At 48.5% G+C, this 23197-nt stretch overlaps 1 protein-coding gene across 1 annotated transcript in view; it reads right to left on the reverse strand.

Moving 5' to 3' along the window:
- Nucleotides 1-19082, reverse strand: part of TG (thyroglobulin) — a 231022-nt gene extending 211940 nt beyond the window's left edge. The window contains exons 1-8 of the mRNA XM_068983946.1: nucleotides 19016-19082; nucleotides 18005-18113; nucleotides 17459-17556; nucleotides 15890-16093; nucleotides 15092-15251; nucleotides 6160-6266; nucleotides 5560-5703; nucleotides 5190-5375 (exon numbers count right to left, since the gene is read on the reverse strand). Coding sequence (XP_068840047.1) covers nucleotides 5190-5375; nucleotides 5560-5703; nucleotides 6160-6266; nucleotides 15092-15251; nucleotides 15890-16093; nucleotides 17459-17556; nucleotides 18005-18113; nucleotides 19016-19082 — 1075 coding nt within the window. The remainder of the gene's footprint in view (nucleotides 1-5189; nucleotides 5376-5559; nucleotides 5704-6159; nucleotides 6267-15091; nucleotides 15252-15889; nucleotides 16094-17458; nucleotides 17557-18004; nucleotides 18114-19015) is intronic.
- Nucleotides 19083-23197: the final 4115 nt, after the last annotated feature.

Raw genomic sequence — 23197 nt, forward strand, 5'->3', positions numbered from 1 at the left:
GGAACACAGCCCTGCCCACACCTTGGTTTCAGACTTCTGGCTTCCAGGATGGTGACAAAATAAATGTCTGTTGTTTCAAGCCACTCAGTTTGTGGTCGTTTGTTATGACTGCCCTAGGAAACTCCTGCACCAACAAATTCCTGTTTGTTTTTAATGGAATGTTGTTTTCCAGGGTTCTCCTACTGGAACCCTCAATGGCCTTTAACGCTTCATTATAATGCTCTTCAAGAGGCTGTCTATTCCTCTGCGGGGATCATCTTATCTAGGCTAACTAGCTCATCGTCTGTTTGAGGTTAAAAACCATACTTTAAATGCTACTGATATTTTCCATACTAAGAAACATTTTCCTATGTTTTAATATGCAATATTAGAGGAATTGGGCTTCCCTCGTGGCTCAGTGATAAAGAACCTGCCTACCAATGCAGGAGACTTGGATTCAATCCCTGGGTAGGGAAGATCACCTGGAAAAAGAAATAGCAAGCCACTCCAGCATTCTCATCTGGGAAATCCCATGGACAGAGGAGCCTGGTGGGCTACAGTCCGTGAGGTCACAGAGTCGGACACAATTGAGCAACTAAACAACATTACAGGAATTATGGTGTTTCCCACAATATAATGTGATAATGCCCGCTCAGCAAACACGCTTAGCACAGTCTTCCAGACTTCTTGAACTTTCCTTCAAATTATTAATTAGCAATCAACTCCATCGGAGAAGGCAATGGCAATCCACTCCAGTACTCTTGCCTGGAAAATCCCATGGACGGAGGAGCCTGGTGGGCTGCAGTCCATGGGGTCGCTAAGCGTCGGACACGACTGAGCGACTTCACTTCCTCTTTTCACTTTCATGCACTGGAGAAGGAAATGGCACCCCACTCCAGTGTTCTTGCCTGGAGAATCCCAGGGACGGGGGAGCCTGGTGGGCTGCTGTCTCTGGGGTCACACAGAGTCGGACACGACCGAAGCAACTTAGCAGCAGCAGCAGCAGCAATCAACTCCATGCACGGTCAGGTCATTCTGTCTGAATATCCCAAGTCAATGGTCATCATATTCAGAAAAAAGTTTTAAAATTCAAACTCTGATCATCTCAGTCACATAGGTGGAAGGGAGAAAACTCCATTTTTCTCCATAAAACCATAAATCTTAGAAGTTCTTTTCAACTCACCCCACCCCCAACTTTTCAAAATAATTCATTCCCCTCAGTTCACACGGGTGCCAAAAAGAAAGTCAGCCAATTTCACTCTGTAACCAGGCAACAGAGTAAGAGCTGGAACATGCGGTCAGAGAGAGTGAGAGAGACTGGCAACATCTGAACATATAACACATCCGTCCCCAAGGCCAGGGCTTCCTCTAATGGGTATTACAGGAAGGCAGGGGAGAAACCAAGCTCACGTCCCTGCTTACTCTCTCTCCAAATTAAGAGCATATCCTGCCCATTCATTTGTTATGTAGTTACCAAGGCAAAGAAGAAAATCAGGTATTGGTTTCTTGTAGCACATGTTTCCATGGTAATGAGACTGATACATTAGATGGAAAAAGTAGAATATATATATATATATATATATATATATATATATATGATCTATGCATTTGCAAGTACTTTTGGTTTTAACGTGGAAGACCATAGTTCTTCATTTTCACCTGGAATTAGGGAATGGTGTTCTCTGGGTCTAACAGAACCAGAGTGTAATTGTAAAGGCTACCTTCAAGACAGAGCTTCACAATGTTCTTTTTCTACATCTTCACACTTAGCCAAAAGGATGCTACCCAACACAGTGCTGAGAACTCAAAATGTTAAGTTGGAGAAATCAAATAGTTTCCCAGGAAGTCACTGAAAGAATGTTAACACATGTCTATTTCGAGGCTCTGAAAAGACTGTCCTCCTCCTTCGCTGTCTCACATCTTGCTGAGTCCATCCAGCTCACCCCAACTGGGAGCCTATGACGCCTGCTCCACCGCTAACACCCTCCAGGTCTCTGTGTAAGGAGGAACGGAGTCTGATGCAATGCCTGGCCACCTGTCTCAAGTCCACGCCCTTGTCCCAGGCCCACTGCTTCTGCTTCAGTACTGCTTCCTGTCCTGGGCTGAATAGTGTCTCCCTAGAATTCACATCCCTCCTGGAACTTCAGAAGATCCTCCTGGATCTTCTATGGATGTAGGGCCATTGTAGGTGTAATTAGTTAACATGGGGTCACACTAGAGCAAGGCAGCATGCTCAGTCGCTCAGTAGTATCCAACTCTTTTCAACCCCATGGACTTCAGCCTGCCAGGCTCATCTGTCTGTGGGCTTTTCCAGGCAAGAATACTGGAGTGGGCTGCCATTCCCTTCTTCAGGGGATCTTCCTGATCCAGGGATCAAACCCACGTTTCTTGCATCTCTTGCATCTCCTGCATGGATGGGTGGATTCTTTACCACTGGCACTACCTGGGAAGTCCATACTAAAGTGGGCTTTTAATCCTACATGACTGGTGTCATTACAAGAGGAGGAGACGAGACACAGAGGCAGACAAACAAGGCAGACAGCCACGTGACGACGGAGGCAGAGTGTGGAGTTCTGCAGTCACAAGCCAAGGAAGGCCAAAGACTGTTGGCATAAAGAAGAAAAGAATAATGCTGTTTGCAGCAACATGGGTGAACTAGAGTGTGGCCAACTAGAGATGGCCATACTGAGTGAAGCAAGTCAGACGGAGGAGGACAAATATCATATATTGTTCACAGGTGAAATCTAAAAATGGGTACCAGTGAACTCACCTACGAAGCAGAAATAAAAAGAGTTACAGATGTAGAAAACAAATTTAAGGTTACTAGAGGGTAGGAGGTGCTACAGAAGGAGAAATTGTGAGACTGAGATGGACAATACACGCTGCTGGTGGTTTAGTTGCCAAGTCCGGTCTGACTCTTGCAGTTCCATGGACTATAGCCACCAGGCTCCTCTGTCCATAAGACTCCCCAGGCAGGAATAACGGAGTGGGCTGCGATTTCCTCCTCCTCCAGGGGATCTTCCCAACCCAGGGATCGAACCCGGCTCTCCTGCTTTGCAGGCAGATTCTTAACCTACTGAGCCACCAGGGAACCCCGACATATACACACTACTATATATAAACTGGATAACTAATAAGGACCTACTGTATCACACAGGGAACTGTCCCCAATTCTCTACAGTGACCTATATGGGAAAATAATCTAAAGAAGAGAAGATATATGTTTAAATGATTCACTCTTCTGTACACTGGAAACTAACACAGCATTGTAAATCAACTACACTCCAATAAAAACTTTTTTAAAAAGAAAATAAAACAACTAAGTTTCTGGCTTTAAAAAAAAAAAAAAAAAAAAAAGATTGTTGGTGACTACCACAACCAGGAAGAAACAAGGATTTTTTTTCCTGAAGCCTTCAGAGTGAGCACTGCCCTGCTGACACATTGATTTTAGACATCCAGCCTTTAGAAATGCCCAAGGATACATTTCTGCTGTTCTAAGCCATTCCGTGGGTGGTCATTTGCTACAGTTGCCCCAGGAAGGTAATATAGGCCACTCATCTCTTTTTAGGACACCTCAGTGACCTTTAAATGCCTACTGCCTACAGCCTGCTGCTCCTGTTCAATCTCTCCTCCAAAAAGCCTGGGGTGCCTTTCCACACCACCCACACAGGGTACTCTCCAGCTTCAAAGCCCTCAACAGCTTCTCTGAAAGCTGGAGGATGAAGCCCCCAAGGCTCTGCTTGATATGAAAGACCTCATGACCCGTACCTTTCAGCATCCCCCACCCAAATCAGGAGCTTCCCAGGTGGTTTGGTGGTAAAGAATCCACCTTCCAATGCAGGAGAATTAGGTTCGATCCTGGGTTGGGAAGATCCCCTGGGAGAGGAAATGGCAACTCACTCCAGTGTTCTTGTTTGGGAAATCCCACGGACAGAGGAATCTGGCGGGCTATAGTCCATGGGATCGCAAGGGTCAGACACAACTGACCTTACATGCGCACACACGCACACATGCGCACACACACACACACACACCCCAAACATGCTCCAGCAGGTTTTTGTCTCTATCCTTCTTGCACACTCCATGTTTCTTAGCACATGTGAAAGTCACTCAGTCATGTTCCTTAGCACACCAACACCTATCACAGATCTTCCTCAACTAGGATGGAATGACCTCCTGATAAACTCATCATAAGTTGAAAATATTAAGTCAAAAATGCATTGAATTCCTAATGCCATAGTTTAGCCCCGCCTACATTAAACATGCTCAGAACACTTACATTAGCATACAGCTGGGTAAGATCATCTGAACACCAAGCCCATTTTGTAATAAAGTTTCAAATATCTCATAATTTTCCCGAGGGAAGGACCACACCATGCAACTTGCAAGATCTTAGTTCCCCAGGCAGGGATTGAACCTGGGCCCCAGCAGGGCACCAAATCCTAACCACTGGACTGCCAGGGAATTATTGAATACCTGTACTGGAGGGGGAAAATGGAATAGCTGTCTGGGTACAGAACTGTCGTAAGTGTATGGGGTACAATTGTGTGGCTGACTGGGAGCTGTGGCTCACTGCCACTGGTTAGCATCATGAGAAAGTTCCATGCCACATATCCCTAGGCCAGGAAATGTTCAAGATTCAAAGCACTATTTCTACTGAACATGTATCATTTTTGCACTGTCGTGAAGTCTAAAAATTGTAAGTCAAGCCACTGTTAAGTCAGGCCCCATCCATATTTATGTCCCTATAATTTCGCTTCCCCAGGCCTGACTCTAGTGAACACCTCTCTTTATTTTCATCCTTCAGGAAGCATCTTTAGTTTAGAAGAAGCTCATCAAGCATCACCTCTGCCATGAAGCCCTCCTGGGTGTCTCCTCGCCATACAGGCACAGATAGAACTGACCCCCTGCTGCCCTGTGTTCCTGGAGCTATCAGCACACACTTCTCTCATGGCACCGTACACTTAATTCTCTCCTCTCCTACTATTCTCTGAGCTCCCTGAGGAAGCAAGCATGTCTGATACGGGACGAGAAACATAATGGAAATTAATAATGATAGACGGGTTTCCATCCTGTTGAACTTGAAGGGTCTGTGGGGCACCCCTGGGAAGCAATGGAATGAATGTGTTCTGGGAAGGTCAGTCTGGAGAGACAGATACAGTCACATGACCTGACAGGAACAAGGGGGGAGGCTTGGAGAGGACACCCACCGCAGGACGGAGGCTCCCCTCGCCGCCGCGTCCCCGGGAGCTCCTGTCCCCGGCTGTCCACACACCAGCATGGCCCTTTCCCCTGGCACTGTGCCGCCCGGTACTCCCCGTCCGGGCGGCAGCTCGGTACGTAGGGGTGACGGAATCTGGTGGCTGCAAACCGCTCCACTTCACATTTCGTGGGGCCTACGAGAGATCCAGGCAGGAAAGGCAGGGCAGTTAGTGTCTTTACGGCATGCGTTCTGGACGCTGGTAAAGTCAATTCAGTCCCCACGCCCGCTCTGGTAGGACAGCCATGGAGGCTGTGGGGACATGAAAGCCAAGCGGTTTCCTCCCATTGAAAACACATCTGCCTCCAGCTTGTACTCACATCGGAATCTGCCGGAGATGACTAGCTGCACTGCTAGGAACCGTCTCTGCAATATCCGGTACAGAGTGGTCTCAGCAAAGGTGGAAGCAAGATCCAGGCCGGCAAAAATAGTGTCGTAAATTTCATCAAGTAACAGCTCCAAACCTGAGCCAAGAAAGCAAGCGTTTGGAAGGGATGGGTTCATTCAGAAAGGAGGCCCTGACCTCACCACCATGTAAACAGATATAAAGAGGCCAGAGCCCCCAACGGGCATCACTGTGCTTTGGGCCTGAACAAGGCTTTAATGGTTTCCAAAGTCAGGGTGGCTCTGTGTGGTTGCCCAGGTTGTTCACAGTACAAGGGAGCACAGCTGAGAGAGTGAGAGAATGAAATCCAGCCTGACTACCACTTGCCAAGCTCAGAGCTGCATCTGCTCAGAGAGGGGGTTGATGGGGGTATCTCTCCCCAGCAAAGGCACCACGTGGATGAGCAGCAGCTGTATTCAAAGTACCTCCCTTGAAGGTCTGTGAAGGCTGTGCCCTCCTGCATACCCGGGACAGCCCAGCCGCTATTTCTGCTTTACAGGGAGTGACATTTACGCTCTCAGGGGGATGTGCTTACCTGTCTCAGCCAGTTCCCGCCCTTGGCTATCCGCACAGTAACAATAGCCAGACACCTCTGGGAACCTGCTCCGGAAGGAACTAAAGGTCACAAATGCATCTGGGAACCTGCAAGACAATGGCATTCATGGTCACCGTCTCACACAAGGCAAGTCATCACAACTTCTTCCAGCAGAAATAAATTAATGCGGCCTCATCTCATCTGAAGATGAGACTGTTAGATAGCATCGCTGACTCAATGGACTTGAATCTGAGCAAACCCCAGGAGAAAACAGAGGACAGAGGAGCCTGGCGTGCTGCAGTCCATGGGGCCACAGACAGTCAGACATGACTTGGTAACTGAAAAACAACGACAACAACAACAATCTTATCTGGGAACAAGAACTGTCTGCTTCTTTGTTTCATGCCATTTGCTCCATGCTTCCTGTAGTAAACATATTTTTTTTCTAAATTGGTTTTCCCTGGCCAGAGTGAGGCTGGACCTGTGAAAATGAAGCTGTGCTTGACTGTCATCTACCAATTAGTGTTTTTCTCACTCGTGGGCTTTGACCAATTTATACCCATAGGATCAGACAGAAAACAGTTAATCAGCATTGCATTAACAAGTTCCTTTACTAGAATAGAACTCTCAAGGCTAAGGGCCAAGTGTGCTTTACAAACATATGGTACACATTGCAGATGATCTCATTCAGGGAGATCACATGACTTCAGAGCCCTTTACGACTTCTCAAGAGCTGGAAAAGAAGCCAGGCTCCACCACAGGAAATTCCTATGTAGGACACTTCCCAGTCCCATAGTCGAAGAAAACACCAAATCACTATGACATCACTACAAGGGCTTTACTTCATTTTCATAAGTTGAGGGAAAAGATGCCTAAATCACGCCTGGCCCGACAACTGCTACAAGGAGCTAATTGGTTGGGCTACCCATCCTAGAAGTAATATGAAGTTCAGGTGATGAAAATTTGTGCCCACGTGCAATGACATAGCAGCCAGAGGGGAGTCGCTCATCCCTATGTAACATGGAGAAATTCATTTTTAACGCTTCATATAGCGAGTCTATATGGAGAAGGAAATGGCAGCCCACTCCAGTATTCTTGCCTGGAGAATCCCATGGACAAAGGAGCCTGGCGGGCTACAGTCCACGGGGTCGCAAAGAGTCGGACACAACTGAGCAACTAACACACACACACATAACAAGTCTATGAACCAAGCATAGTATGTTTCCACCTGTATCTGGAAATATATTCCCAACCAATAAATTAGAAGAAGTATAATAGCAGCTCTCTGCACAGAAAGGTCTATTGCAGTGTGATATATTCTAGCAAAGCGTTGACGACAACCTGCATGTCCAAAGCTATGAAAATTGAAAGTGAATTATGGTAAATCCCCTAAACGAATGTTTGCATAACATTATGTAAAAAGGGTAGGCTACAAAATGGCATGTGCACACACTACAATTGTTCCTATGCAAATGAACCAGAATTGGAAGGGAATGTATTTCCAGGAACTTCTCAGAACCTCAACACAGGGTGCACATGTAGTAGTTAATCTGAAAGGAAATGAATACACAAAACAAAACACACTATAGAATTACGGATTTTTTCCAGATTGTTGGTCTGTGATTATGCGTACATGGGTCAAATTAAAAAGAACGTTACAGTCAGTGAGTGAGTTGCGTGAGTATGAGTGTTCATCGCTCAGTCGTGTCCAACTTTTCAAGACCCCATGGACTGGAGCTAGCCACGCTCCTCTGTCCATGCGATTTCTGAGGCAAAAATACTGGAGTAGGTTGCCATTTCCTGCTCTAGTAAGTTGCATAATAGAAGCGAAAGACACACGTGGCCCAATTGCTCACACTGACTGTAGGAATATGACAGAAGTTCATTCATATGAACAGGAACAGGAACAGGAACGTCGCTCAGTCGTGTCCGACTCTTTGCGGCCCCATGGACTGTAGCCTACCAGGCCCCTCTGTCCATCGGATTTTCCAGGCAATAGTACTAGAGTGGATTTCTATTTCCTTCTCCAGCGGATCTTCCTGACCCAGGGATCGAACCCGGGTCTCCCACATTGTAGACAGACGCTTTACCATCTGAGCCACCAGGGAAGTCCGGAACTTGGGATAAATTTAATTCTAAACGTGTTAAAACTGTACGATAATCACTTCCCTTTATTAAGCATTACTTTGTAAAAGACAACCTGCAAAATGTTTAATAGACATTGACTAGTTTAATCCACTTAACGGTCCTAAAAGCAAGGTAGTGTTTTTTTGTGTGTCCATTTTACAGGTTAAAGAGGTGAGGTGTGTTGGCCACCGTCTAAAGTAGTGGTGGGAGCTGGAGTTCAAATCCAGGCCGTCACCACCACGTGACTCTGTTAGTGGGGTTACTCGGGGCGCTTGGCTGCTCCCTGTCCCTGCCCCATTTCCCGAGAAGCAGTCCTCTGCTCTGACACTCTGCCCACTCTGCTGGATCCTGGGTTTTCCTGGCATCTAACAGACAGGGACAGGGCTCCCCGCTGGCCCGAAGTTCTGCAGGCCATTCCAGCATGAGGCACAGGAAGTTTAAACCACATTCCACCAATTCAACCCAAAGACTCATCTTGACCTTCAACTAAAGGAAAAGGCTTCCCTTTTGTTGAAAGAAAAGCAACATCTCAGGATGATGATCAAAGAGTCCTCAAGAAGGAAAATTGTAGTGGAGGGTGAAATGATGGCGTTTCTGCATTTATGCTCAGGTTGTGGCCAACACAGAGTTAAAGAAATCACAAATAAGGCTCCGTGAAATATAATGTCAGTCCCAACCAGGCATCTGGTCTTGCCCACCTGCACCACAGGATTCATGCCCTTGGGCTCAGGTAGCCAGCATCCTTACTCAGACAGACTCTCCCACCCCTCTCATGGTGGCCGGTCCCTCCAGATATCCAGCCTTTGATGAAGACCAGCAGATCCCCCCTCAAAACCAAGAGCTGTGATGACTCCCACAATGCCCGGTGCACTGCAGACCCCTGCAGAGGGTCCAGTGAGCATAACAGGCGATGTTGAGTCCATGAGGGTTTCTCTGCACAGTTGCTCTCATGTTCAGGTAACCAGTCCCCTTTACTGCATATTAAGATGCATCGGCTCCTTCTCATGGGTCATCTGTGTAGCAGGAGTTGCCAGTGCATCTGAAGAAGTTTGGATGAGCTCTGTCACTAAGCACACCAGTTGACCGAGTCTCACCTCGGATCACAAAGGCATGATAATGGCATCAGCTCTTAACCAGGGTTACTTAACCAGAACGTACTTCCTTAGCCAGTGGTTAGGCCAGGGACTTGTGAAAGATGGGGAAAGGAGCAGAAAGACTAGCAAAGCTTACTCCCCACCATGACATGTTTTTTTTTCCTAAATTCACCAGCCAAACGGGGGTAGTTAGCAGCTGCTTTTTTCAAGAGGCGAAAGGATCTGCTTCAAATGGGCAAATGCTGTGGTCAAGTTCAAGCGTAAATCATCACCCAGCACATCAAGAACCCACAACAAACAGGTTTGCAAGTGAGGCTTCCGGGCTCCCTGCAGCCCCATGGAAATGGGTCAACTGCCTTACGCCACTTCTGCATGTGAATTTCCCAAAGAAATCTTTTCAGATTTGTTGAGGTCCTTTAATGGACCAGAACCTGGTGGTCTGGAGTCGACCGATAAGAAAGTAAAGGAGGAGAAAGAGGCTGATATTCCTTGGTTTATGCAGAAAACCAATAAAGCCCCTGCACGGGGCTTGCTCTGTTCACGAAGGCCTCAGGCGCCCTCTCGATGGGGTGAAGGTGCAGAGAGCCTTCTTGAGAGGGTCTTAGAAGCCCGGGTAGGAAAGTGAACTCAGAGAGCCTCTGCGCTCCAGGAAATCAGCCTGAAAATGAGAGAGAGGGAGAGAGAGAGAGAGAGAGAGAAAGACACAGGGACCAGAGCTCTGACGGAGCAAAGGTGTTTTATTCAACATTGTGTGAGAATTTACACTGTCTTACAAGGCAGCTATTTTCAGCAGAGATAAAATCAAAACTTACAAGTTATCAAGGAAACGTGAGGTCATCCATATGAAAGAGAGTTGTAAATAATCACATTTACCATATAGTTCATAAAAAGGAAAAAGGTACTTATCGCCATATAGAAAAACTAACGAAGGAAATGCCTGGATTCCTCAGCCCCCGGGCAAGGCTTGCCTCTCCTCTTATTCAGTAATTAATAAGGAACAGAGAATTCCTGACAGATCCCAAAACAGCACACAAGAAGCCTCCTGTTAAATGCTTCCTGACACAGATTCAATATCCCAAAAGCAAATTTGTGACTTTTCCTTTCCAGACTCCTCTTCTACCAGCCAACCAGAAACTATACCTTGGAATCATCCTTGACTTTTTCTCTCCCTCACCCTTCCTATCTGTTCCTTCCCCAAGTTCCATGAATCCCACCAAGTCAATATTTCTCCATCAATCCCGCTCCATCCCACCATCGCCCTCTCCATCACCTGCTGTGGTTCAAATGGACAGCCCCTCTCACCTGGAATAGTACAGTGGCCTCCAAGCTTACAGAGTCATCCCTAGGTACCCACTCTGCTCTTCCTTGACTGCAATCCATTCTTTTTAAAATCCAGCTCTGCTGGTTCATGGAATATCTCCAACCTCACCCAGTTTTAAAATACTTGATGCAATATTCAGGACACACTTAAACTGAAAAATTACTCCTTGCTTATCTGAAATTCAAGTATCACCGGCCATCTGGCGTTTTTTCATCTGACAACCATCCAGGATACTATGTCTATACTCTCCACATAGCCTCTGGGGCTCCTGACACTTTGTCCACTGGAGACACTGGGGCTGGCACTGCCCAGGTCTGCTTATCAGAAAATTCCTGAGCATGGCTGGGCTTCCAGTAACCATCTACTTGACCCTTCCCATGACCTTCTTAAATCAGAATTCACTCAGAGACATGCTTGCTTACATAAAAGAAAAGCTCCCGTTTCAGGGGTAAAAGTTTTTTGATTCTCTTAACAATAGATGCTTAGTCCTGAACTTTTGCCTTTAATTTGACTGCCCTCTGGTGGAAAAAGCTGTGAATTGCGCCTCAAGCAGGCACCGGCAAGTTCTTTGAGAATTGTAGGTATACGCAATATGCCAGCAAATTTGCAAAACTCAGCAATGGCCACAGGACTGGAAAAGGTCAGTTTTCATTCCAATCCCAAAGAAAAGCAATGCCAAAGAATGTCCAAACTATTACACAATTGCATTCATCTCATACCCTAGCAAAGTAATGCTTAAAATTCTCCAAGATTTCTTGAACCGAGAAATTCGATATTCAAGCTGGATTTAGAAAAGTGACAGGAATCAGAGATCAAATTGCGAACATCTGTTGGATCATCGAAAAAGTAAGAGAATTCCAGAAAAAATGTCTACTTCCACTTCATTGACTACACCAAAGCCTTTGACTGTGTGGATCAATCACAATAAACTGGAAAATTCTGAAAGAAATGGGAATACGAGACCACCTGACCTGTCTCCTGAGAAATCTGTATGCAGGTCAGGAAGCAACAGAACCGGACATGGAACAATGGACTGGTTCCAAATGGGGAAAGGAGTTCATTAATGCTGTATGCTGTCACCCTGCTTATTTAACTTACATGCAGAGTTCATCATGCAAAATGCCGGGCTGGATGAAGGACAAGCTAGAATCAAGATTTCCGGGAGAAATATCAATAACCTCAGATATGCAGATGACACCACCCTGATGGCAGAAAGTGAAGAACTAAAGAGCCTCTTGATTAAAGTGAAAGAGGAGAGTGAAAGGCTGGCTTAAAACTCAACATTCAAAAAACTAAGATCATGGCATCTGATCCCATCACTTCATGGGAAATAGATGGGGAAACAGTGGAAACAGTGAGAGACTTTATTTTCTTGGGCTCCAAAATCACTGCTGATGGTAAGTGCAGCCATGAAATTAAAAGACCCTTGATCCTTGGAAGGAAAGTTATGACCAACCTAGACAGCATATTTCAAAGCAGAGACATTATTTTGCCAGCAAAGGTCCCCATAATCAAAGCTATGGTTTTTCCAGTGGTCATGTATGGATGTGAGAGTTGGACTGTAAATAAAGCTGAGTGCCGAAGAATTGATGGTTTTGAACTATGGTGTTGGAGAAGACTCTTGAGAGTCCCTTGGACTGCAAGGAGAGCCAACCAGTCAATCCTCAAGGAAATCAGTCCTGAATATCCATTGCAAGGACTGATGTTGAAGCTGAAACTCCAATACTTTGGCCACCTGATGGGAAGAACAGACTCACTAGAAAAGACACCCTGATGCTGGGAAAGATTTAGGGCAGGAGGAAAAGGGGACGACAGAGGATGAGATGGTTGGATGGCATCACCGACTAGATGGACATGAGTTAGAGCAAGCTCGGGGAGTTGGTGATGGACAGGGAAGCCTGGCGTGCTGCAGTCCATGGGGTCACACACAAGAGTCAGACACGACGGAGTGACTGAACTGAACTGAAAACGAGCCAGACAGGTCTATAACCCACAAATTGTGCTTCCTAGTGGGTTCCTTAATTTCTGCTCTTCAGATTCCCTGCTGTGTGCTAGAGGCCATCATTTTCCAGTTATTTTTATAAATATTGAAGTAGATGAAAGGATCCCAAATCCCACTGTATACTGTGAGTATCCAATTGAACTTGGACTGAGCGCACCTCAGTTTGCATTGCTGAGCATCAGTAAACCAAGATGTTTGAAGATTCCACTATGCACACGAGCAGGCCATTTTCTAGGCCTGAGGTGGGTAGGGGAATGTAACCTACATTTCCAAAAGCTGGTGATGGATTCCCTACAAATGCATAATAATTTACAATTTTCACTGTGGTTTCACAGGCAAGGGCTCAGCAGATCTTCACATGACTAATGAGCTGGTGTTGTCCTTACAGATAGGAACACTGAGACTCAGAAGTAAGTGACCCGGTCACTTTGCCAGCAGCAGCAGAGTCAGAATGAGGGTCACAGGGCAAACATTATGGGGCCAGACAGCTAATGCCAACAGTTGGAGCAGGGGGAGCGTGGCGCATACAGGAAGAGGCCCACAGCGTGGGCTGGGGTCGGGGGGTTGCACTTGGTCCAAAAAGAATCAGCTTCTTGGTGCCCTGGGACAAAGCATGCAGTCCCCAGCCTTCTTCTTTAGAATCAAGAATTCAGAATTTTGTGTCTTGGGTTGAACATAGAAAATTGCTATGTTGGACGATTTTTACCTACACAAACTGAAATTTCACAGGATTCAATTTAAAATTTCTCAGTTTTGAAAATAGCGTGCCGCTCAAATGAGACTTGTCTCTGGGACAGTGCCTGGTCACAGGCTGCCGATCTGTGACCCCTCTGGGCACAGCCCATGGGAATTCCCACCCCCCCATAGGAAGGAAACTGGTGGTTTTGAAAGCCAGACACATAAAGCCTCAGGTTCTCTAAGAGAATTCCTACTAGTATTTACAAATTAATATTATTATTTATTTTCCTTCCCAGTATTTTGATTATATCTGAAGTCTGTGCAAGCCCTGTATACTGATAAAGTCACCATCTTAAATAACCAGAAGCCATCCAGTTATTTGGGCCAAGAGCTATAAAAAAATACCATTTTAATATTTTTTATATAGATCTTTAAGCTTAAATAAGCTTAATAGGTGCACACATACATGCCATTTATAAGACTGCATCAATGTGGTCCACGTTTTTCCTTTTCTGCAGATTCTTCTCTCCTGACTCCTCCCCCTCCACAGCAACCTGACCTTCAAGGTGGCTGAGAACCACCCAGTATGTGTTTATTCATGTAATTCTCTGTCCTCACCGAGTCCCATACCGGGGAAGCTAACCCTATACAGACACAAGCATCATCATATAATCATATGCATACACTTAAAATTAGGACCTGTTTGCTTGTCTGTGTTCTAAAAATTAAATCCTCTTATATTATGTGTACCTTGTATCTTACATGATATTATCATAACGTGCTGCCAAACCCTCTCCAAATCAACAGACGCAGTCTGAGTGCATCCTGTTTAAGGGCTGCGGAAATATTTACAGTGGCTTCCCTGAGAGCTCAGTTGGTAAAGAATCCACCTGCCGTGCAGGAGACTCCAATTCGATTCCTGGGTGAGGAAGACCCCTTGGAGAAGGGATAGGTGAACCCACTCCAGTATTCTTGGGCTTCCCTGGTGGCTCAATCTGCCTGCAATGCCAGAGACCTGGGTTCAATCTCTGCATTGGGAAGATCCCCTGGAGAAGGGCTTGGCAACCCACTCAAGTATTCTTGCCTGGAGAATCCCCATGGACAGAAGAGCCTGGCGGGCTGCAGTCTATGGGGTCACAAAGGGTTGGATACGACGGAGTGACTAAGCACAACACAGCACGCTTTTATCCAGACACCCTCCTTGGGTTGTCAATCACTCTGTTCCCAGTTTTTGGCCTCAATTAAAAAACAAACAAACACGGTGCAGTGGACATGCTGCTGCTGCTGCTAAGTCACTTCAGTCGTGTCTGACTCTCTGTGACCCCAAGGACGGCAGCCCACCCGGCTCCGCCTTCCCTGGGATTCTCCAGGCAAGAACACTGGAGTGGGTTGCCATTTCCTTCTCCAAGGCATGGACATTCTAGTACATTCTAATAAAGAATCTTCATATTCTGGTGTTTTCATCTCTGTAGGCTGGCTGGGCCAGAGGGTCCATGTATTTTAATTGAATAGCTATTGCCAGTTTGTTTTGTGGGAGACGCCGTGGGCCCTCAGTGTCCATCACAGGAAAGTGAACACCAGGCCTCTCTCGGGTTGCAGGGCTGAGTGTGTCACACACACCCTTGCCAGCGCCCAGCCCCGCAGACAGCAGGAGCCTGGGCGGGAGACCGGCAGGCGTGGGCCGTGCTGGGCACACCCGGGGGCCCTCACCTGTTGTAGCTGTGGACCAGGTCGAAAATCATCATGTCTGTGGTGTTGACAAACTTGCACTGCACCGGCCTGAAGGCCCCATCTGGGGAACACTGGGGTGGCGACCTGTCGCCCACACCGTGGAGGAGACGGCGGTTTCTTATCTCACAGCTCCTCGGACCTAAATGTTTCCAAGGAAACAATTTAAATCTATTTACATTTCATTAACTTTTCTTGGGGTATAGTTGCTTTACAATGTTGTGTTGGTTTCTGCTGTACAGCAGAGTGAATCAGCTCTGTATTTACATATGTCCCCTCCTTGCTGGATTTCCTTCCCATGTAGGTCCCCGCAGAGCATTGAGCAGAGCCGACTGTCCTATACGTAGATGCTCCTTCGTCCTCTATTTTATACATAAGATCAAGAGTGTATGGGTGTCAGTTCCAGTTTCCCAATTCATCCCACCACCCCCATCTTTTCCCCCTTGGCGTCCATAGGTTTAGGAAACAATTTCTAATCCTTGCATATGAGGAGGCATATGTGCTTCTGCAGTCAAGATGCTTGTGTTCCTACTACACGCACGAGAGCATCCCGAACGGGGACTAAGGCCTGATGCTCCCGGAAATCCCACTTGTTAAGTCTGTGCATACTGCGGTCCACAGCGCAGAACCAGAAGGGAGAAAACCTTCCTAAAACGCCTTCCCTCGCGTGCGGAAGGCCAGGTCCCCTGCCTTTCCTCGGGGAGCCCTCACCCGTTTCGGTCAGCTGTGGGAGGCTGCCCCGGGCCTCCGCCTCCCCGGGGCCCCGATGGTGGCACTTACACCGCGCTGGCCTCCCCTGCTGGCGGGTGCCGTACACCTCCATCCCTTCCGCGTCCACACACCAGCACTGCCGCCGCCGCAGGTCACACTGCACGGGCGAGTAATCCCCCGAATCCTGACATTGGGGTAGGTAGGACGCGGCCGTGCTGTTGATGTAGCTGCTGAGCAAAATCTGCTGCTTCTGCAGCTGGCAGAACGACAGACCTGCATGGCAAAGAGCAACGTGAGAGGAGGGCAGGGGCACCACGTAGGGGTCCGAGCCCCGGAGGACCACGCGCCCTGCCTAGGGGCGGGAAGGCAGGGTGGTCCTTCCCACCACCCAAGGAGGCTCCATGAGCTGGCAGCAGCCTCAGGGTGAGCGTTCAGCCTGCCCAACTCTATATCCCAGGATTTGTTCTGACATCCGGCAGGCCGAGCTGGGAAGAGCAGGTTTCATTGTGTCCCCTCAGTCCATGGGACGCCCCAACAGCCCTGGAGCTGAAGAGGTCAGGTGTGAAGGGAGCACAGGCTGGCTGTTGCTATCTTGTCTGAATACGAATTTCCCGCACAACCTTGTGCGGGAAAGAAGACTCTCTGGGGGGAGTCTTCACCCCTCCGTGCCCGACTTGCCTTCACTATAGAATTAAAATACAACTCATGGGAAAGACCCTGATCCTGGGAAAGACTGAAGGCAAAAGGATAAAGGGATGGCAGGGCATGGTTAGATAGCATCACCGACTCGATGGACATGAATTTGAGCAAACTCCAGGAGATAGTGGAAGACAGAGGAGCCTGGCGTGCTGCAGTCTCTAGGGTCGCAAAGATTCAGACGCGACTTAACGACTGAACAGCAAGCCTACTTCAGGTGCGTGAGGACTAGTGACGTTGATTACTGCTCCTACTCAATACCTAGTTGGGGCAGGTGTCTTACGTGCAATTTAAACCCTCACGACCATCAGAGCTGACCCTACAGCAGCTCCCGTATTCATGGTACAGACAAGGACCTGGAGTTCAGTGAGAGTGGGGCACCCAACAGAGGTCACTCGGCAGGACTGCTGGGAGTCAGCCTGCTCCCCAAGCCGGTGAGCTGGCCCCCAAAATCAGCGCTGCAACAGAGCTTGGCTCTTTTACAGGATAACTGGTTTGAAGCTCAATCTCACCATTTTAAGATGAGCGGCTTAAACTGACCTTTGTTTTAGCTTTACTGTGACACGCTTCTTTGACCACTCATCACAGCAATTATTTTAACAGGAAAGTTTTTGCCTTAAGTCTCAAATCTTAGAAACACCTCAGTTGGGAAAACACTTCTTGCGTAAGAGGGTGCTTTCTGGTTTCAGAGGATTTTGAAGTCTTTTCCCCGATGCATCCTTAGCATCAGACGTGGGGGCCTGGCACAGGGGGATGTCAGAGGCTACTTGCTGAACACATGACTTGATTGTCCCATTGATTTTTGCAGCAGTCCTGTAGGAGGTAGGGCCTAATTCAAAGAGGATGATCCCGCAGCCCAGAGACTAGCCCTGGATGCACCCGAGCCCAGGGCTGTATCCAGGGTGTGAGCTGCCCCCTGCAGTTCCTCCCCTTCCTACTTACAGGCCGCAGGCCGCCCGGGCTGCGGGCTACCAGGCACTTCCCTGCCATCAGCGTCCACACACCAGCAGGAGGCCCCATCCTTCCCGCACTGGATGGTCCTGGAGACAGGAGCCACAATCAGGTACCCTTCTTCCTTTCCCTTCCCTCCACGCTTTAATTCATTTCAGTTAGGAAAAAGACTGGTGTGGAGCGGGACTGGTGGCTCCAGTTGAAGTCAGGGAGGAGAGGGGGCATCGGAACGTAAATCGTTGGATCATTGGCGAGTAAATCACCGCCGCCACCACCACCCCATGCACCCTTGTTAAAACAAGTACGGTAAAAAGTTTTGGCAGGAAAGGAAGGGACATCTTTGGTTCTGGCTGGAAGGAAGCATGGATTGGGGCGACAGAGGTCAGACGACTCGGTGTTGATGGGCCTGGGGAGCGCTCCAGCGACAGTGGCCACAGGTCAGCTTCGAGGAGGAGCATAAAGGGCAGGGGGGCGGGGACAGGGAGAAGCTGGGTTTTAAGGACCCCCCTGGGTGCGCATGGCTGGAGGAGGCCTTACTGGAAGCTGCCGTCCTCGGCGCACTGGGGGACGTAGTCTTCTCGCCTCGCAAAAGCCCTCTCCCTCTGCAGCTCGCATGGGCGGAGCGGCTGGGCGTCCACCTGGTACTCTGCACAAAGGAAGTGATGCCACTCATGAGAGACAATCTGCTGCCTGGATTCCAGTAACAGAGACAGGCTCGCTGGAGACACAGACGCTCTTCCGGGTTTTATTTCTAGCACCATCAGCAAGCATATTTCAACTCTCAGTTTTGCAGCTACTCACAAGTTTGACATTAACTCCCCTGATCCCCAGGAAGGTGATGCCACCGTCTTACCCAGGTGGCCATGAGACTCATTCGGAAAAGTAGCCTGTTCAGGATCACACCACTGGCAAGAGAAGGATTCACAGTGGACCCTTGGGCTGTGCATTCCCCAGGACCATGGTTGGGTCAGGGAACACCGTAAAGGAGGGATTCTTGAGTTTATCCAGGCACTTCTTGCAGACAGAGCACATTCCTGGCCTCAATGGAGAATGCATGTAACGTGCAGGGGCTTATTCAGAAATCACAGTCACAACTGCTTCCTTTCCAGAGAGGAAACGGCTGAGCCGCAGCTATAATAGAACTCAGGTCTGTTTCACACCACAGGTAGATTTGTGTTTTTCATTACCTGCTAATACCCCATATGGACAACCTAGGACTTGAGATTGTAAAGATAATTTTTAAAAAAACAGACAAACAAAACACATAGCCAATACCAGCATTTGCTAACAGGGTGGGGTGAGGGGAGCTAGAATCCAATTCGGAAGATCTAGTTTCCCATCTCCTCTCCACTGATCACTGACTGTGACTTCTCAGACCCTCTGTCTCTTCCTCTGAAAAGGAGAGTGCATAACTGACCTCAGGACACTGTGAGGATGAAATGAGGTCACAGATGTTCCAAGGCCCTGGGGCAGATCCTGGCTAACAAGGAGTTGGCCTGAGAGGTCCCTCCCAACCCGACGCTCTGAGACCGCAGGGTCAGAACTCACCAAAGATGTTGGCTGACACCAAGAAGGCTAAGTCCAGCAGACCAAAGACCCACAGGGCCAGGGCCATCTCGGGAGCCCTTCCAGGGAGAAGGGTTCGAAGCTGCTGCCCACCTTAGGGCTCTGGCCAAGGGGCCTTTATAGCACTGCTGCAGGCACTTAGCCCCCACTCACAGGCACTCAGGGAAGCAATGCCTGCCCTGTTTTCTCTGCTGGTCACAAGGAGGTCCTCCACCTGCATCTGTTCCCCTGGAGGACACTCCTGTGGCCACTGTGGGGTGAGAATCTTGTGGACGCTGTAGGGGAACAAAACTGGGGACGAGTGTGTGGGAAAGTCGCTCAGTCACATCTGACTCTCTGTGACCCCATGGACTGCATCCTGCCAGACTCCTCTGTCTATGGGATTCTCCAGGCCAGAATACTGGAGTGGGTAGCCGTTCCCTTCTCCAGGGGATCTTCCCAACCCAGGGACTGAACCCAGGTCTCCCGCATTGCAGGTGGATTCTTGACCATCTGAGCCACCAGGGGAGAACTGGGGGCATGGCTCCATAATTCATCTTCAGGGGTAAAGGCCAAAGTTTGCAACTTGGTGGGCCACACATTCAGGCCAGCCATGAAAGAAACACAATGCTCCCTCCCTCCTCATCCCTGCTCCTTCCTCCCCTCTTTCTAGCCATGTTTCTTTAGCATCTGATAGAGAAGCAGACACTATTCTAGGCCATGAGGATATGGCAGGGAACAAAACAGAGAGAGCCATTAACACAGATGTAGGGATTTTGATGAGTAAGCCAAACACACACACACTCATATTCCTAGTCACCCCCCTTTCCCCTGTCCCAGGACTTCAGATAACCAAAAGGCAGCAGGAAGCCTGTCTTCCACACAAAGCCTGCACATCAGTGAGCTTTCTCCAGTTGCTTCTCCCGTCAAAAGGTGGGGGATGGAGACAGGCTCCATGCGTGTTCAGAAGGTAGGTGGGCAGATGTGGGAGAGTACTTGGGAGTGAGGGAGATCACAGTGAGCCTTAGGTTTTAGGTAAAGATGATTTGAGAAGACGTGCTGGCATTTACTGGAGAATTAGAATCCCCCAGCTTGGCCCTCTGCAGGCCCCATTGGATGCTAAGTGACTTCAGTCGTGTCTGACTCTTTGCAGCCCCATGGACTGCAGCCCGCCAGGCTCTTCTGTCCTTGGGATTCTCCAGGCAAGAATCCTGGGGCAGGTTGCCATTTCCTTCTCCAGGGGATCTTCCTGATCCAGGGATAGAACCCGTGTCGCTTATGTCTCCTGCACTGGCAGGAGGGTTCTATACCACTGTCACCACGTGGGAGCCCAAAGCCCTAATCACACAAGCCAAGTTCTGCCCAGGCTACAGAGACACTGTAATATTACAGTTAGCCTGGCCATGTTCAGCCCTTGCCAGCTCTCCAGGTCCAGTTGTTCTAAAGCAGATGGATTTTCTAAAATGTTGAAACCAGGACTTCCTAGGCAGTCAAGGAGTTAAGACTTGACCTTTCAATGCAGGCGGCAAGGGTTCAGTCCCTGATCGGGGAGCTAACATCCCCCACGCCTCGTGGCCAAAAAGCCAAAACATAAAACAGAAGCAACACAGTAACAAATTCAATACAGATTTTAAAACTGGTCCCCGTCAAAACAAATAAACAAAACCCTTTTAAAAAATACAAATGCTGAGACTGTGACTAAGGTCTACCAGAAAGCCCAGCCCGCTCCTCACGCTTCCTACCACCCATGCATGCGGGCAGGGGTCTTGCACAGGCCAGCCTGTGTCCTGAGTCATTCTTGCTGGCCTGGCCCCTGGGAAGAGGCACAGCAGAGTCAGTGAGTGTGAGAGCCGCCCGGGCTTCCTTCTGAGTGAGAACAGTGTGCCTGGAAGGAGAGGTGCTTCTCTCCACCTCAGCGATGGAGCGGTGAGCTTGGAGAGAGCCACACCAGGCGCTGCCTCCACACCGTGAAAACCTCTTTCTCATGATGACTCAGCTCCTGCCCACGCTCTCATCTGATGCCCCGTGAGCCAGGAAGATGCTCTATGGAAACTCTAGGCAGCAACTCCTTGGTCTGGCCCCCGTGAGCCCCCTCCTGGCTCGGGCCTCCATCCTCTCTGCAGGCTCCCCACCTCTGGCCCTGTCACCTCTCTCTCCCTCCTGGATCCTCACACAATCACAGTGCCTTCTCGTTCATCTCCTTCATTCTCGAAGACTAGGGTGCTGTGTATAATAATCCCGATGGCTCGGCCGGTAAACAATCCACCAGCAACGGAGGAGATACAGGAGACAGGGGTTCGATCCCTGGGTGGGGAAGATCCCATGGAGGAGGAAATGGCAACCCACTCCAGTACTCTTGCCTGGAGAATCCCATGGACAGAGGAGACTGGCAGGCTGCAGTCCACAGGGTCGCAGAGTCGGACACAACTGGGCAATTAAGCATGCATGCAACAAGCACGGGGGACAAAGAGAGAATCACTGGAATACAGGGGAGAAAACTGCTTCAAAGCAAACATCAGATGCCACGGTTTCTGGCTCCACAGAGAAGCACTAACCAGCCGTCTCTCCTGGAATCCCGCTTGCTGCCACGTTGCTGGGTTCCCTGCCACAGCTTTGGACAACTACTCTCGTCTCCCACAGAACCAGTGACTCAAAGCCACGTTCCTCTTTCTCCCAGGTTGCCAAAGCAATAATCAAAAGTACTGGAACTGGACTTTTGCTTCCAGAAGATGAAATACACACATTCTTCCCCTATTCCTCCAGCTAAGTACATTTAGAGCCCCTCAATATTATATGTAACGCAAACAGAAGAAGACACTAAAAGATGGATAGGAACACAGTCATCGAGCAACCTCAGAACGAGAGAAACAGGATAGTAGTAAGTTCCCTGAATGTTACCTTGCCTCACACATCTCATACTCGTGTTAGAGAAACCAGCAACCAGAAATGCCAGAAGCAAAGACCCCAGAAAAGCCCCAAGAAAAGCATTTTTGAACCAAAGGTCCAGGAAAAGGCAGCCTACAAGACAGATTTTTAGACAATAATTATTCTATTCTTGCAAACCTCACAGAAAAAAACAAATAAACAAACTGTGGTTCCACCCCCACCCATGCCAACAAAAGCCCAGCTAGGGAGCCTAGAATTCCATTCTTACCAAACTAAGGAGTCTCTCCAAGCTAGGATGGTGACTAAAAGGCCATGTGAGAAGCCAGAATTTTTACCCCAGCTGGGCAGTCATGAGCCCCCTCTCCCTGTGGGGTCAGTGGAGACCACACAGGCAGCCTGAACTTCCACCTTCCCCCAACCAGCAATAATAAGGATGCCGACCCACCCAGCTAGGGTGGCATCAGCAGTGACCCCCAGGGGAGCCTAAACACCCACACCCAGAGATCTCCACCAAAGTAGTCATGCTCGCACCTCAATGAGATCCTCCCACGAGTACCGAGGGCTTGGCCTTGGACAAGCTGCCTAATCTCTCCATGCTCCAATTTCTCATCTATGAAGCTGCAATGTTATTAGTGCCCAAGCTTATAGGATGATGTGATTGCTAAATACATAAATATAAGATGCATAGCACAGGGCCTGGCCCACAGTAAGCACCCAATGTTATTTTTCTTGTAAACATGAGAGATTTCCAGTGGTGGTGACCCCGGACATTGGTCTCATCTAAGGGGCATGTCCTTCCCTCCAACATGTTTTAAATCTCTTCACTTCTACTTCCTCTTTGAGTTTACTGTGGTACACTGAAGGTGTACAGATGAGGTGCCTGGCGAAGCCTCATCCGCTAGTGTGGGTGGGCAGTCATCCCCAGCCCTGTCCCACAGTGACCACTGTCCTGGAGTTTTAAGAAAGTGAAAGTTGCTCAGTCATGTCTGACTCTTTGTGACCCCATGGGCTGTAGCCCACCAGGCTCCTCTGTCCATGGAATTCTCCAGGCCAGAATACTGGAATGGGTAGCCTTTCCCTTTTCCAGGGATCTTCCCAACCCAGGGATCAAACCCAGGTCTCCCACATTACAGGTGGATTCTTTACCATATGAATCACCAAGGAAGCCCAGAGTTTTAAGAGGGTGCCCTTAAACCTTAGCCTTGTAAATATTTCTTCCTCATCTTCATTTTTTTTTTTTTTTAGCTGAAGAATCATCCCAGCTCATTGTATCCACAGTTGATGGCACCAGGGAACTGG

This window comes from Capricornis sumatraensis, chromosome 11 (assembly GCF_032405125.1).
Source record: "Capricornis sumatraensis isolate serow.1 chromosome 11, serow.2, whole genome shotgun sequence".
NCBI lineage: Eukaryota > Metazoa > Chordata > Mammalia > Artiodactyla > Bovidae > Capricornis > Capricornis sumatraensis.